The sequence below is a fragment of the Lathyrus oleraceus genome, chromosome 5, assembly GCF_024323335.1.
Source record: "Lathyrus oleraceus cultivar Zhongwan6 chromosome 5, CAAS_Psat_ZW6_1.0, whole genome shotgun sequence".
Classification (NCBI taxonomy): domain Eukaryota; kingdom Viridiplantae; phylum Streptophyta; class Magnoliopsida; order Fabales; family Fabaceae; genus Lathyrus; species Lathyrus oleraceus.
The window spans coordinates 239,992,040-240,006,931 of NC_066583.1; the positions used below are offsets into that span (position 1 = coordinate 239,992,040).

The 14,892-nt window shown below is 35.4% G+C and overlaps 1 protein-coding gene across 1 annotated transcript; it reads right to left on the minus strand.

The window, feature by feature from the left end:
• Positions 1 to 6,319: 6,319 nt before the first annotated feature.
• On the minus strand, positions 6,320 to 9,264 carry LOC127083389 (plasma membrane ATPase 4). Its single transcript, XM_051023702.1, has 10 exons — positions 8,567 to 9,264; positions 8,278 to 8,400; positions 8,090 to 8,194; positions 7,847 to 7,991; positions 7,587 to 7,751; positions 7,195 to 7,433; positions 7,076 to 7,108; positions 6,891 to 6,972; positions 6,642 to 6,802; positions 6,320 to 6,553 (listed from the first exon to the last, which is right to left on the minus strand). Exons 1-10 carry the CDS (start codon positions 8,942 to 8,944, stop codon positions 6,335 to 6,337), a joined length of 1,650 nt encoding a protein of 549 aa, XP_050879659.1. The 5' UTR covers positions 8,945 to 9,264; the 3' UTR covers positions 6,320 to 6,334.
• Positions 9,265 to 14,892: the final 5,628 nt, after the last annotated feature.

A 14,892-nucleotide genomic window follows, 5' to 3' on the forward strand; every position in this document is an offset into this window, starting at 1 on the left:
CCTACCAAGAAGTTGATGAACAAGGTTCCTGAAGAAGTGTGGAGTGGCAAACAATCATCAGTGAGTCATCTGAAGGTGTTTGGCTCTATTTACTACAAGCATGTCCCCGATGCAAGAAGAAGGAAGCTTGATGATAAAAGTGAACCTATGATTCTTGTAGGATATTCCAAAATTGGAGCATACAAGATATTTAATCCAATTAATTAGAAGATTATGATGAGTCAAGATATTGTGATTGATGAAAATTTTGTCCAGGATTGGAATTTTAGTTATGCAATTGACAAGCCATTGATAAGCTATGATTTTGATGAAGAGAGTAATGACGTCGAAGTCAAAGATATTGTCAATATTTTAGTCAAAGTCAAAGCAGTTATTGACATTCTCGACACAGTCGGAGTCGAAAAGGGTATGGTTAGCACACGACAGAGATGTTAAAGAATTAGAGTTCGTCCAACAAGACTTCAAGACTATAAAGTCACTGGTGATGATAAAGTCACACCAGATGGAGAATTAGTTCATTTCTCCTTACTTACAGGTGTTGAACCAATCAACTATAGTGAAGCCTTACAAAAGCTATTAAAATGAAGTAGGTGTTCAAGTTGAAGCACAATGTTGATGGGTCGATAGCAAGACATAAGGCGAGATTGGTAGCTCGAGGTTTTCTTCAGAGAGTATGAGTTTACTACTCTGAAGTATACGCACTAATAGCAATATTGGAGAATGTTAAACTAGTAGTCACCTTGGCATGTAAGAAAGGTTGGTCGACATTTCACTTAGATGTGAAATCAGCATTTTTGAATGGTCCCTTAGAAGAAGAAGTCTATGTCACACAACCTCCAGGGTTTGTGATACACAAGGAAGCAAGGAAAGTGTATCAGTTACTCAAAGCACTTTATGGCCTCAAGGAGGCACCTAGGGCATGGAACAAGAATATAGACTTATACTTAGTCAAATTGGGATTCATCAAATGCAAGTTTGAGTATGATGTTTATGCACGGGTTGTGGCACAAGATATAACAATCATCTGCTTATATGTCGATGACTTGTTGGTAATTGTAAATAGCTTGGAGAACCTGTCGAAGTTCAAAGAGTTGATGAAGAGGTAATTTGAAATGTTGTATCTGGGAAGTTTATCTTATTTCCTAGGCATGGAACTTCAAATGTTGAAACAAGGTATGGTGTTACATCAAAGAAAGTATGTCAAAGAGATACTCAATATATTTATGATGGATGATTCGACTTCTGCATCTTCTCCTTTCGAACCAAATTTGAAGTTAAAGAATCATGGAGAGGAAGACAAAGTCGATGCAACTTTGTTCAAACAAATTGTCGGATCTCTGAGATATTTGTGCAACAGTCGGCCTAATATAGGTTTCTTAGTCGGATTAGTGAGCAGATACACGAGTGAACCAAGGGTGTCACACATGAAGGCTGCAAGAAGAATTCTGAGATACTTAAAAGGATCAATATACTATGGAATCATATTTCAACGAGAATCTAAAAACAAATAAGTTTTGGTTACTTTCTATTCATATGTTGATTGGTATGGAGATGACGAATATCGAAGAAAAACAAATGGTTATTTCTTTCAAGTGTTTAGTGCCTCAATCTCATAGTGCTTGAGAAATCAACTTGTGGTGGCATTATCATTGTGGGAGGCTGAATATATATATCAGGACCATATGTTGCATCTCAAGCAATCTGAATAAGATATGTGCTGGAAGAGATTAAGGTCGAAGTGAAGAAACCTCTGGTGTTGCAGATCGACAACAAGTCAACCATAAACCTTACAAAGAATCCAGTTTTGCATGGAAGGAGTAAGCACATCGAAACTAGATTTCACTTCTTAAGGGAGAAGGTAAATGGAGGTGAACTTGAAGTAAGACATTGCTCAAGTGAAGCACAGTTGGCCGATATTTTCACCAAAGGATTCAAGATCGACAGATTCCTGGATTTAAGAAATAAATTAGGAATAGTTCAGATTGACTATAATTAATGTTTGTTCGATAACTTGGATTATAGGGGGTATGTTGAGATATGTAATATATTCCAAGTTGTGTGAGGCCCAATCCCAAAGATAATTAGGATTTAGGATTGTTATATTTATTACTTAGTAGTCAAATCACTTAGTTGTATATAAATAGATACTTTATAATTCATTTTTATAACACAATAATAATTCAATAATTACAATCCTTATTTTTTTTCATTCTCTCTCTTTACTTTCCTCGCTAAAAGTGTCACACGCACTAACAAGGATAAATAAAAATAAAAATTTCATATATTGATAGAGATATAAAGCATTTGTAATGCCTTCACATGACAACTTAATCTTCTTTAAGCATTTGGATTGAATCGGTTATTGAGATGGTATTAAAGCTTTGTTAGCAACTTGTCTAAAGTTTCATTCTTGTTTCCCCTTATTCTTGATTATTAAAATAAAATTTTATTCAAGGTATCCTGAAGTTGTCAATCGTTCCTAAGTTAGCATCTAATTACTTAATATATATGATTAGAGAATTGAATTTGGTATTTATATCTTATAGTTATTTCTAGCATGATTAATATAACTAAAACTGACAAGATTATTAGACTTTTTGGGCTTGTATGAAATGGGGATCGGTATATGAGTATAAACTCGAAATTCAATCACTAATTCAGTCCCTAAATACTTTAATGATCGAGTTAGTGACCGGATCATAGTTTTATGTTCATATAAGCCAAGATTTCTTGAATTAACTTATTTATAAAATTAAAATAAAAATTAGGATATGAAGTTGTTACATTGAGATTTTCAGCTATTGGAAAGTCAACCAAGAATGTCAATGAAAAGACATTTATTGAACAAACATTAATGAAGTGTCTTTAATAGAAGTATTAATGAGGAGTCTTTGACAAGCCCACAAAGAAGGTTCGACCGAGCCATCTACACGACAAGAAATGGTTTGGAATACTCTAAGGGGTAAACCCCTTAAACACCCAGATTCTTGGAAAATATGTCCAAAATATCGAAAAGGACAGTTGACAGAAACATGTCCAAAATCTCGAGAGGGACATTCGACATGAGCCCTCATTCCACCAAAGAGACTGGTCGACCAAACAACATGGTATAAACAACTTGGTAGTTTCATAAGTCTCGAAGCTTTGACAGCATCATTGACAACACGTTGGAGCGGTTATCTTCAAGAGGAAGTGAATACGTGGAAGATGTGGAAAAGTTGTTACCACTCAACATGGGTTATAATAAGATAGCATTTTGGAAGACATGTAAGTGCACTAGTGGGAACCTGAAGAACTGAACATGGAGCAAACGCAACAAGCCCCTAGTGATTATAACTGTAATCGACGGTTATCCTGTAAATAGAATAAATAGCATACTCATACATTGGATCAAAGGCCACAAAATTTCATACATATTATTCATACCACTAGAGTACCCGAGTAATAAAGCGAAACAATTGAGCAAGAAACATGTATGCGTCGGTGTCCACCCTTTTTTAATCTTTTTGTCTCCTTAAACATAACATTGTACTTTTTTCTTTGCTTTATTTAACGTTATTTACTGCATTTCTACCTTATCATTTATTATAACTTGACTTTATTTAAAGTATTTTTGTCACATGCACGTGTGTTTACGCAAGTTATTTGCACAAATAGCTTTAGAGAGTTTTCGATTTAATATCACAGACTTTCAAACTCGTAATTGTTTATCAAAAAAACCGGTAAACAAATTGGCACACCTGGTGGGACCGTTCAGAATATTTTTGCAAAAAAGTAGTATCTTACGTTTTATCTTTGTGTCTTCCGTTTTTGTTGTTTCTATGTTGTATGCATTTGAGGAGTGATAAACGTCTTTCCAGTATGTCTAGAAAAAATCAAACCCCTTCCCAAAGAAATACTCCAAATCTAGGAGGACAACCGACGGTTACTAGCGTTGGAAGTTCAACGACTCTAACCTCAGTAGAGGAGATGCCAATGGTCATAAACTATGGAGTGGCATACTCTATACCGCCAGATGGGGAGATTTTATCACCACAGGTGTCAAATACACTAACTGTCTTTAGGGAATTATATAATCCAGAAAACCAAAGGCCTTCTTATTTAAGTTTCTCATTTCCTTACAAGGAACAATCGTATGACATGCCAACTACAATGATGGCAAACCTCTACCCTAGCATGTCAATATATTGATAACACTGAAATTTACCGTATTTTCGACTCCGATTTCACATGCATTCTAGTTGTTTTATTATCATTTTGTTGTGTTATTGCTATGTTTTCCTTTGTTTTTAGGTTTTTACTTTAATCGGAGCCCCGATCGAGAAAAGGAGTGAAAAAGAGCTAAAAACCCTAAAATTCAGCATTTTGTACTTGTGGCCTACCCCATGGTTGGCGCCATAGACCCTGCCATGACGTGTCCAAGCTCAACTTCCCTCAACTTCCACGTTCCCCGCTACTTCCACTAAGGCGCTTCATTTTGTGCTTGTAGCGGGCGCCATGGCCTTGTGACGGGCGCCACAAGAGGAAAGTTTTTCCCTCCCATTTTCAAGTTGAAGGGCATCCTTGTCATTTCCATCTTTTTACTTGCTTATAAATAGAAACTCGAAATCACTTTTACAATCATCCAAACTTAGAGCAGAGGCAAACTCAGAGCAACTTTGTTTCACTTAGGCATATATTCAGTTTTATAAAGTGGTAATCGCTTCGCATTGGAGTGTTACCACAATTGTGTAATCGAGTCTGTGATAGCGTCTGTAATCGAGTTTGGAGCACTTTGGAAGGAAGTTAATCCTGCCGCCATTTTTATTTCCGCTTTGCAATTTATTCAACCCTCCGATTGGAGCAGGTTTTTATTACTTGTCTTTATCTTATTTATTTTCCCGCACTCGCTTTACTTTTATTTATTTTCCCGCACTCGCTTTACTTTTATTTATTTTCCCGCACTCACTTTACTTTTATTTATTTTCCCGCACTCGCTTTACTTTTATTTATTTCCTCGCACTCACTTTAAATTATTTATTTCCTCGCACTCGCTTTAAATTATTTACTTTCCGCACTCGCACTACTTTTATTTAAATTAATGCACTTTTACTTTACCATGTCTAACTAAATTTATAAGGTTAGAATGTAAGGATCGTAATTGAACCAGTAATCCGTACAATTGTTCGTAGAAGCACTTAAGGGCTATTTTAACTTTCAACTTAAGTTTTCCCTCACTTCAATTCCGTTGGATAAGATCGAAAGTCGTCCAACGTCTTTTTAAACTTAATTGTTTTTAACTATTCCAAAAACAGCGAAAGCGCTTTGTTTAGTTTATTAGGAGATTTTAACATTAAGAAGAAAAGAGATTTTAAAACTATTTTCGGACGCGTTTATAAGTTTATAGTCTGGTTCGTAAGAACCTCTTTTGGTTAAGAAATCCAGGTTATAATACTTTTCAACTTAATCAAGATACTATATTTCTAAAAACTAAGTTTACTACTCTAACGCAATGCGCGCCTTTTTATAAGTGACAATAAGAGGGTTAGATTAGGGAGTACAACTCGGTTCTGAATACGCGAAAGCGACAGTTCCTGTTAAATTAGTTCTTCTCAAAGTAGGAAACACTGCCCATAAGTAGCTCTATTAGCAAGTACTTGGATTATCCATTGATTACGTGAATTACATTCGACCCTATCTTTATTAATTAAATTTATTTCAATACTTTACTTTTCATTGCACACTCCAAAAACACCTATTTTGATTGCCTTTGATAAACACCATAGCAATAGATAACGATAGATTGACACTTGGTCTTTGTGGATTCGACAATCTTTTATATTACTCTGACGCGTTCGTATACTTGCGAAACACCGCATCATATATTTAGAGAGCATGATGGCGACATCGATGCCTTTTAACCCTGACGCACCGTAAAAAATACCTTAGCACATCGCACACTCAAAGACACAACATAATCGCCATCGAACATTATTTATTCTCGAATAAAGGAAAAATCACTACAACAAACAAGACCTTAGACAGCGCTTTTTTTAGCCTTAGACAGCGCTTTAAAGCGCTGTCTAAACCTCCGCTGCTAAAGGTTTAGACATCGCTTTTCAAAAAGCGCTGTCTAAGCCCCCCCCCCCCCCCCCCCCCCCTTAGATTATTTATTGATGATTGACTTCATTCCATTTCCACACTAGTGATTCAAAATCTTATTTTAACTACTATTAAGAGATGCAGTGTACATTTTCCTAAGTGGTGGTTGTGGAGAGGAAATGAGGAAAATGTGTGATCTTGACAGATCAATGACACTGCCTTTATAATAAAATCATAAGAGATAGAAGCAAATTTATATACAAAGTTGATAATGGGAAAATAAGAGGTTGAAGATTACCAGCTGAGCAATCATAAAAGCACCCAATAGGAGAAGACCAAGTCTTTCCAAAAAGGACCAGCTACGGGACCTGGTGACAAAAATTAGGGCCTGGCTTATAATACTGACTTGTAGGTAGAGGGCTGCCATCATTTCATCAGGGCTTTTTCTGAGAGACCTCACACCAAACTTGTCCTGCAATAATGGAAAATGGGTTTATGGTCCTTAAAATTGTTGCCACTGGGTGATAGTATTGAAGGAACCACGAAATATAATTTTTTACCGAGAAGAAGTCGGTATCCTTCATGAGCCAGAAAAATACTACTGTCATTAATGCCATGTAGCTACCTAGCACAACACCGGTAGCAAATATCTCTTTCAGTTTCCAACTGTCTGGTAGTGGAGATGGTTTCACTCTATCCTTGGATATTGTCATAATGGTACCTAGTGGCATAAGGGTGAAGGAACTTAAATTAATATTTTTCACAGATGATTGAAGTAAACTATGAAGATCAATAAGAAACTATCTCACCATCATTCAGTATGGCGATAATCAACACCATGAAGGGTGCAAAATCAAACTTCCAGATCAACGCAATGAACATGAAACCAAACTGGTAAAATGAAGAATAGATCACATGAATTGTATGAACCATGAATATAAGTATAGAAAAGAAGTTGACATTTTCTTAGGAATTAAACTATTTTTGCACTTACCACAATACGAATGGTGATTGACACAGCATAGATCTGCAACAATCAATATTCTGTGTTTAGAATGCTAAAGATTTTTAAATGAAATTAAGCAATTAAATCAAGCAAGGAAGAAAACTAACAGTATAATTCTTCATCCTTTGGAAAATTGCCCTGCTGGTGAGCACTGCACTAATAATAACACTTAGACCGGGTTCAGTAAGGACAATATCAGAAGCACCTCTAGCAGCATCTGTAGCGTCAGCAACAGCAATTCCAATATTTGCTCTCTTTAGCGCAGGAGCATCGTTGACACCATCACCTGTCATTCCACATATATGTTTCCTCTCTTGCAGCCTCTTTACGATTTCATATTTGTGTTCTACCATGTCACAAGAGGAGATAAAAACAATTAACATGTTTTCAAAATGTAATTGTATAGTTAACAGATGCAGAAGTTCCATGATGTTTGAAATAATTGAAAACAATGTAATTGATGATGTTATCATTATCATCATCATAATGAAGGACCTACCAGGAAATACTCCAGCAAATCCATCAGCCTTCTCAATCAACTCGTCAACTGGAAGAGCTGCAACAGCAGCATCCTTGCTTTGACCGAGTAATGACGAAGATGGATACATGTTTGTTCCCATCCCAAGCCTTCGGCCAGTTTCCTTGGCAATGGCAAGTTGATCACCTAGAGAATGTGAAATCCAAACAATGGTTAAGCTACATGATTTCATTTATGATATGAAATATGAACTACAAGAAAGTAAGAACGTCAAATCTTACCGGTAATCATCTTAACATTCACACCAAGGTACAGAGCTCTTGTGATGGTTTCAGCACTATCATGCCTAGGGGGATTAAATAGTGGTAACAGACCAACAAATTGCCATGGTGCACCAGGGCTATCTTTATTTTTCTCAGGTACTTCCTGTTATAAACAGATAATTCAATGGTAGAAATAAAATTAGGATATTCAAATAAGTCGAATAAACGATAAATGCTAACAGTAATATCAAATTTCTAGACCTGTCTAGCAACACCCAAAGAACGGAGTCCACGCTCGGCGAACTTGTCAATTACGGAATGAGCTTTCTTCCTGACATCCTCTTTGCAGTTGCAGAGGTTCAATATCTAATCCAGGAAAAAATATCGATCAGTATCTTCATGATCATAATCATATGGTGGCACCACTTCCATCAAAACAAATATTTTACCTGCTCAGGAGCACCTTTGCTTGATCGATGCCAATTTCCATCAGAGTCAATGTAGGTTAAAGCAGTTCTCTTGTCTACAGGGTTGAATGGGAAAAAATGAATCTCCCTAACACCAGCTCGTGCCTGTGCAATTTAAAACTAGAAGTTAGATTTTCTTTTATCTTCATCCTACAAGTCACTATCAGAAATATAGACTACTGGGGTCTAGCGCAGGTAGTTGATGTGCAGTTCGATTCCTACTGATAAAAAAACTATAAAAATGATAGAGCATTTAAGCATATTTATTTACCTCCTTTGGATCAGCAAGCATACCAACAATTGCAGCATCTATTGCATCCTGATTCTCAGTCCTAGAAGCCCTTGCTGCAAGAAGGATAACATAATCCTTCTCTACATTCTTAGCAAAAACCTCAATCAAATTTTTATCAACAGACAACTTATTTAAGGTCAGAGTCCCGGTTTTGTCACTGCAGAGAACATCCATTCCTGTCATTTCCTCAATAGCTGTCATTCTCTTTGTAATTGCACCTTGCGGAGAAAGCCTGTGAGAACCAATAGCCATAGTAACAGACAAAACAGTTGGCATAGCAATTGGAATTCCACCGATCAAAAGAACCAAAAGATTGTCAATTCCATCTCTATACTTGCGGTGTTGAATCGGATACATGACAACGAGCTCAATCAGTATTCCAACAGCAATTGAGCAAATGCAGAAATTACCAATTGCTGTGAGGACTTTCTGAAAGTGACCAACTTGATTGGTGTTGTCAACAAGGTGAGCAGCTTTACCGAAAAATGTGTGCACTCCGGTAGCAATAACAACTGCTTCAATCTCACCTTTCTTAACAGTTGATCCAGAAAAGACTTCATCTGAGGGATTCTTTGTTGCCGGAAGAGATTCTCCAGTTAAAGCAGACTGATCAACACTCAAAGCATCACCCTCAAGAAGACGAGCATCCGCAGGAATGATATCTCATAATTTAATGCTGATTATGTCACCTGGGACTAAAATTGCAGCATCTTCTTCAGACCAGCGACCATCTCTGAGAACCTATAATTTTTGTAGCAAGAAAAGTAAATTGAAATCAATTAATAAATTAATAAAAAAACACCATGTAAATATCCAATTTGGTTCTTGAAATTGTAGCTTTCTATCAATCTCATCCCCATTCACCCATATTATCAATATTTCAAAATGATCCCTAAAACTGCAAAATGTTAATCAAGTCCCTCCCTCTCTCTGTGGGGGATCTGCTATGAAATAAATCCTTAAAATCATTCAATCACTTTCAAATTCATCCCAGATATTATCAACTTAATTTAATTCCAGTCACTGCAAATACCAACCAAGGGACGGATTCAATTAAAACTTTGCGATTTCAAAAATCATATTAGAATATCGATAACATGATGAATTAGATTAATCCAATCTTACAATTTCAAGAACATATTTGGAGTAAACAGTCATTTTGTCACATAAAAGTTTGATACACTGTCATTATAATCCCTCAAAACTAACTAACAAAATCACATTCAAGTATCAAAATGACTAACAAAAATAATACACTAAACTCAGTCAACAAGATTATGCACATTCTCAACATTAGTAAACTACCGCAAGATTATAAACATTCTCAACAAGATTATAAACATTCTCAACATTCTCAACAAGATTATACAGTAGAAACGAAGAAATGAAGAAATATTGAAGAACATACCGCAAGAAATGAAGAACAGTAGAAACGAAAAATGAAGTCAACACCCAAATGTCGAGACACGTACGATTCTTCAAACACGTTCAATGATTGAAACCGAAAAATGGAAGTGTATTCGTGTTCGCTGTTATGGTTTTCGCTGATAGGGTTTCAACGTTCGCAGGAGGGAAAACAAAAGAACAGAGAACGAAAACTGAAATGGAGTCTGAAATTTTATTTTAATTAGACCTTAGACAGCGCTTTTGTGGAAAGCGCTTTCTAAGGTATGCCTTAGACAGCGCTTTCCAAAAGCGCTTTCTAAACCCCCCCTTAGACAGCGCTTTTGGTTTTAATTTTTTTTTAATTTAAAGACTTTAGACAGCGCTTTATCAAAAGCGCTGACTAAGGTCTATATTTAAAAGCGCTTTCATTATTTTTTTGGAACATTTTCCGTGTTTTATTTTAATTTTAACCTTAGACAGCGCTTTCTTTTAAAAGCGCTGTCTAAGATGCGCTGTTAAAAGTCATTTTTGGCGTAGTGAATATCGATAAAAATCAGGGGAAGAGAAAAAGGCTAAGGAAGTCGGTTATGCGAGGGGAAGATATTAACACCCCTCACATCTGTTGTACTCAATGGGAACCATATTGATTGTTCTTTGCGCGAATGGGATTTATTATCTAAAGATTACTTGCGCAATGGGTGAAAATAAGTTTATTAATTAGTGTGTTCACCAAGGATTTAAACCCTCATGCCTACGTATTCTCATAATGCAATGAGAAAATCAGAGTTTCGTAGTTCGCGGTAGAAAATACGGATGTGTTGATTATTTTTAAGAACAATTATAATCGTATCCTAGAAATGTCTAGACGTTAATTGGTTTTGATCCTAGTTCAGATGCTCTAAGCTTTTGGTCTAACTGCTAAGGAACGAATTATAATAGTTATTTTATGAAAAGAAATACAATTATTTTGAAAAAGGATTGTGTGATAAAAGGAAAAAGAAAGAGTTGCTTGATTGAGTTCAAAAGAAATTGCTTAAATTGAAAAAGAGTTGCTTGGATTGAATAAAAGAAGGAAAATAGTTGCTTGTATTGAGAAAAGAAAATTGCTTTAAGTGTAAAAGAGTTGTGAAATGAGGAAAGTGTTGTTTTAATTGTAGTAAAAGTATTATTCGAACCAAGGTTGTGTTGTTGGATCCACAGGTAGGTGTATTTGAACCCGGAATACGGTGTTTAAATTAAGGATGAGGTATTTTAACCGATAGACAATGATTAACCATGGAAGAGGGTATGTTAACCAAGAAGTGGTGATTGACCCAAAGAGAATGTGGTATTTCAACTGATAGACGGTGATTAACCAATGCATAAAGGGTATGTTAACCAATAAGTGGTGATTAACCCAAAGAGAATATGGTATTTTAACTAATAAATGGTGATTAACCAATGCAGAAAGAGTGTGTTAACCAATAAGTGGTGATTAATCCAAAGAGAATGTGGTATTTTAACCGATAGACTATGATTAACCAATACAGGAAGTTGCCTGAGCATGAAGTTTATATGGCAATGCATGAAGAAAAAGGTCAAGAAAGGGAAGGGTGTTTTAACCATAAGAGGTGATTAACCCAAAGAGAGGGGTCTGGTTTAGAGATGGATATTTTAACCATAAGGTGATTAACCCAAAAAATGTATGAGATTCCAAAGAAAATGTGTGTTTGATACAAAGAGGCAAGTGTAATGGATATTGATCATTGCAGTGTTGTCTATAGGGAAGAAGACTTGACAGCTATTTGATTTGAATTGCACTAAATTCTATGAATGAAGGTGAATACTTTGAACAATTGGGTCAGGCGTCCCGTATCCAAAGATATTCAAAATGAGGATAAAAATACTCCCTCTCATTCCTTCTCCACTACTTAGGACTCGTGGCGCACAATCCACATCATAACTGACAAGTGTTGACGATGAATCTTTTTGTTGTGCTTGAATGTCCTGAGTGTTCAGCCTTGAGTATGAAGTTTGACTTGACTTGAGATCCAATGCAATGCTAATGTAAATGACTAATCCTATCAAGTGATCAAGAGGCTTATGATCACTTGACTGGATATAGGAAACATATAAATGTAAATTGGTTAATTGATTAAAGATGACTTTGATCAATCAATCAATCAGTCAATCATGGTAGGGATCAAGATATCAAGCACATGGATTTGTATTAAAGAACTAAAATCATGAAGGAATTAAAATGTTAATAATGCATATTAATTTCTAAAAAAACTAATGATTATTTATTATTTCAATTAAAAAGTGGATTCATGAGTAAAAAGCCTAATTAAATTCTAAGCATTAATATCATTTTTCAAAGTATTTTTAATGTCAAAATAAAATATATTAAAAAAATTATAAAAAAGAATTAAAATACACTAAAATGTATTAAAATACATTAAAGTGTAGAAAAGAGTATTAAAATGAACTAAAGTTTATTATCATGAATTTTATAAGCATTTTTATATCAAGATAAAATGTAGAAAAAAAATTATTAACATGGATATTATGTATTAAAATGCATTAAAATTTAGAAAAAGTGTGGAAAAGAAATTAAAGAAAACAAGCATCAATTCAATAAAAATTTACTACTGCAGAGGGGTGTATAGGCCAGAAAGGAGTGTGACCTAAAACCAGAGGCGTAGGGCCTAACAGATTGAGGTCCAATACAAAGTATTGTTGTTGTGTTATTTGCTAGAATAGGGGGGGGGGGGGGGTGTAGAGCAAAATAATGGTGTATGCAAGCAAAACACCATAGGATTATGGCCCTAAGCCCAATCTGAAAATGGCAAGGGGAGAGGGAAAATTCAGTAACAAGAATTATTTCTTCTACACACCATGTTTCATGTTATCTCTCTCTCAAGAGCACCTCTACAGGAATTGTTGCTCAACCGCGCCGAAGGAGGCTGAGTTGGCCGGAACAACCAACTATCACCACCAATCTACTCCTCTCAACCTCCTCTTTCTTAATATCTCATCAATTCATTCAAACACTCAACCAATTTTCAGAATTGCATCAAGAAAGTGATGAATCATAACCTTTAAAACAAAAATTAAATAATAGAGGAGGAGAATCAAGCCACCAAATCTTAGAGCTTTGATTCTCCATTGCAAGGTCTACATTTTGGTATCAAGATTCAAATAAATAGAGGAAACAGAAAAATTTACTAACCTGCAAGATGGAGGATTGTCTTGGAAACTGTTGGAATATGAAGGTGATGAAGATGAAGAAAACCAAAGGTATGCTACTTTGATCCTTCAAACTCCTTCTTCTATAATAAACTTCCTTTTCTTAAGAATCAACTCTGTAGAATTATGAACTGAATAATTGTTGTTGTTGTTGTTGTTGATTATGTGTTGAATGTAGCAGTAAAAAGGCGTGGTAATGAAGTGTAGAAGTCTTAGCTCAAATGGTGACAAACTTCAAGGTGAAGCGTGCTCCAACAATGTTTTTTTGGAGATTTGGTGTGAGGTGATAGAGTATAAATTTTGAGTTTGAGTGATTATTGAATGAATGAATGAGTATTATGATTGTTGTTAATATTGAAGAGTATGGTGAGTTTATATAGATGAATGTTCTAACTATTTCAGGCAAATTTCCTGTCAGCTCTGTTAGAGGTTAGGGCATTAGTTAGTGTTAGACGATTTCATGAGTAAGTTGGTTATGAAGTTAACAGAGTTAAAGTTTATGTTAGATTGAATTTGACAGTTGGAATTGTTAGTGAAGTGTAGTATAGGATGCAATTAGGGACTCTTATGGAATTTAGCTTGGATTAATGTTAGGATTGGAGTGAGTTAGTGTAGTTCAAATATTGATGAATGTTAGTGATGTTGTAGTAATGCTTGGTTCAAAGATAGGAAGTTCGTAGTGTTGCTGCATTAAATTAACTGGAAGTGTTTTGGAATAGGTACTACAATATGGCTTGGAACTAAACTAATTATGGTTGCTGGTGCAAGTGTAACAAGTTACCTGTTATTGGGTAACCGGTTACCAAAACGAAAACACAGGTTCTGATGTGCTAAATGAGACTTAGCAAAGTAGGTGTAACCGGTTACCATGTATTGAGTAACCGGTTACCAACGCGATAACAAGTGTTTTGCCTACTGGGAGTTGATGAAACGTTGGTGTAACCGGTTACCATGTTTTGGGTAACTGGTTACCAAAAGAAAGCTTAGCTTCTTTTGTATACTGAAGGGTATGGAAAGCATGTGTAATCGGTTACACTTCTTTAGGTAATAAGTTACCAACATGAAACTTTTCCTTTTTTAATGTTTTGATGCATTGGTTCATGTGAATGTAAGTTATGTAATGTCTTGATCTTTGTGGCTAATTGTGTATTAAATACGGTATGGTTTTATAGGGCTATCGCATGATAGGAACAATGCTTTAGAAAATTATTTTGGTCATGAAGATACTTGATGATTTGGAAGCTCAAATATGGAGGACTCATGAGGGGATGAAACAAGTATGGTCTAGGATAGTCAGTTGACTTCTGTCAATTGTTTTGACCAAAAAGTCAATAGTTGACCAAAAGTCAATAGTTGACCAAAAGTCAATTGTATGTCAAATGATGCAAAATTGTGTAATTGATTTAGATTCTTTTGAGTAATGAAATTGGGTGCTTTCGAAATGGAAAATGGCCTTTTTAAATGAATTATGTTTTGTGTTTTGTGTTTTGAGAAAAATGGTTTTCTTCCAAAGCTTGGTTTGAATATTTGAACTTGTACTTGACTAAATTTGAATGAATCTTGAATCTTTGACTTGACTCTTAATGAAGTGTTATGCAATGGATCAAACAAATAAAAGCCCAAGATAATCCCCAAGTAACCTCCATATCATATGCCATGATGTAATCAACATAACCACAAACATACACCGA

Excerpts from the sequence above, each read along its gene's own strand:
- LOC127083389 (XM_051023702.1), bottom strand. The coding sequence starts at position 8,944 with ATGTATCCGATTCAACACCGCAAGTATAGAGATGGAATTGACAATCTT. Across the intron at positions 8,195-8,277 it reads GCAAAGGTGCTCCTGAGCAG|ATATTGAACCTCTGCAACTG; the intron begins GTAAAATATTTG and ends TTCCTGGATTAG. Across the intron at positions 7,109-7,194 it reads AAAGGATGAAGAATTATACT|ATCTATGCTGTGTCAATCAC; the intron begins GTTAGTTTTCTT and ends TGATTGTTGCAG.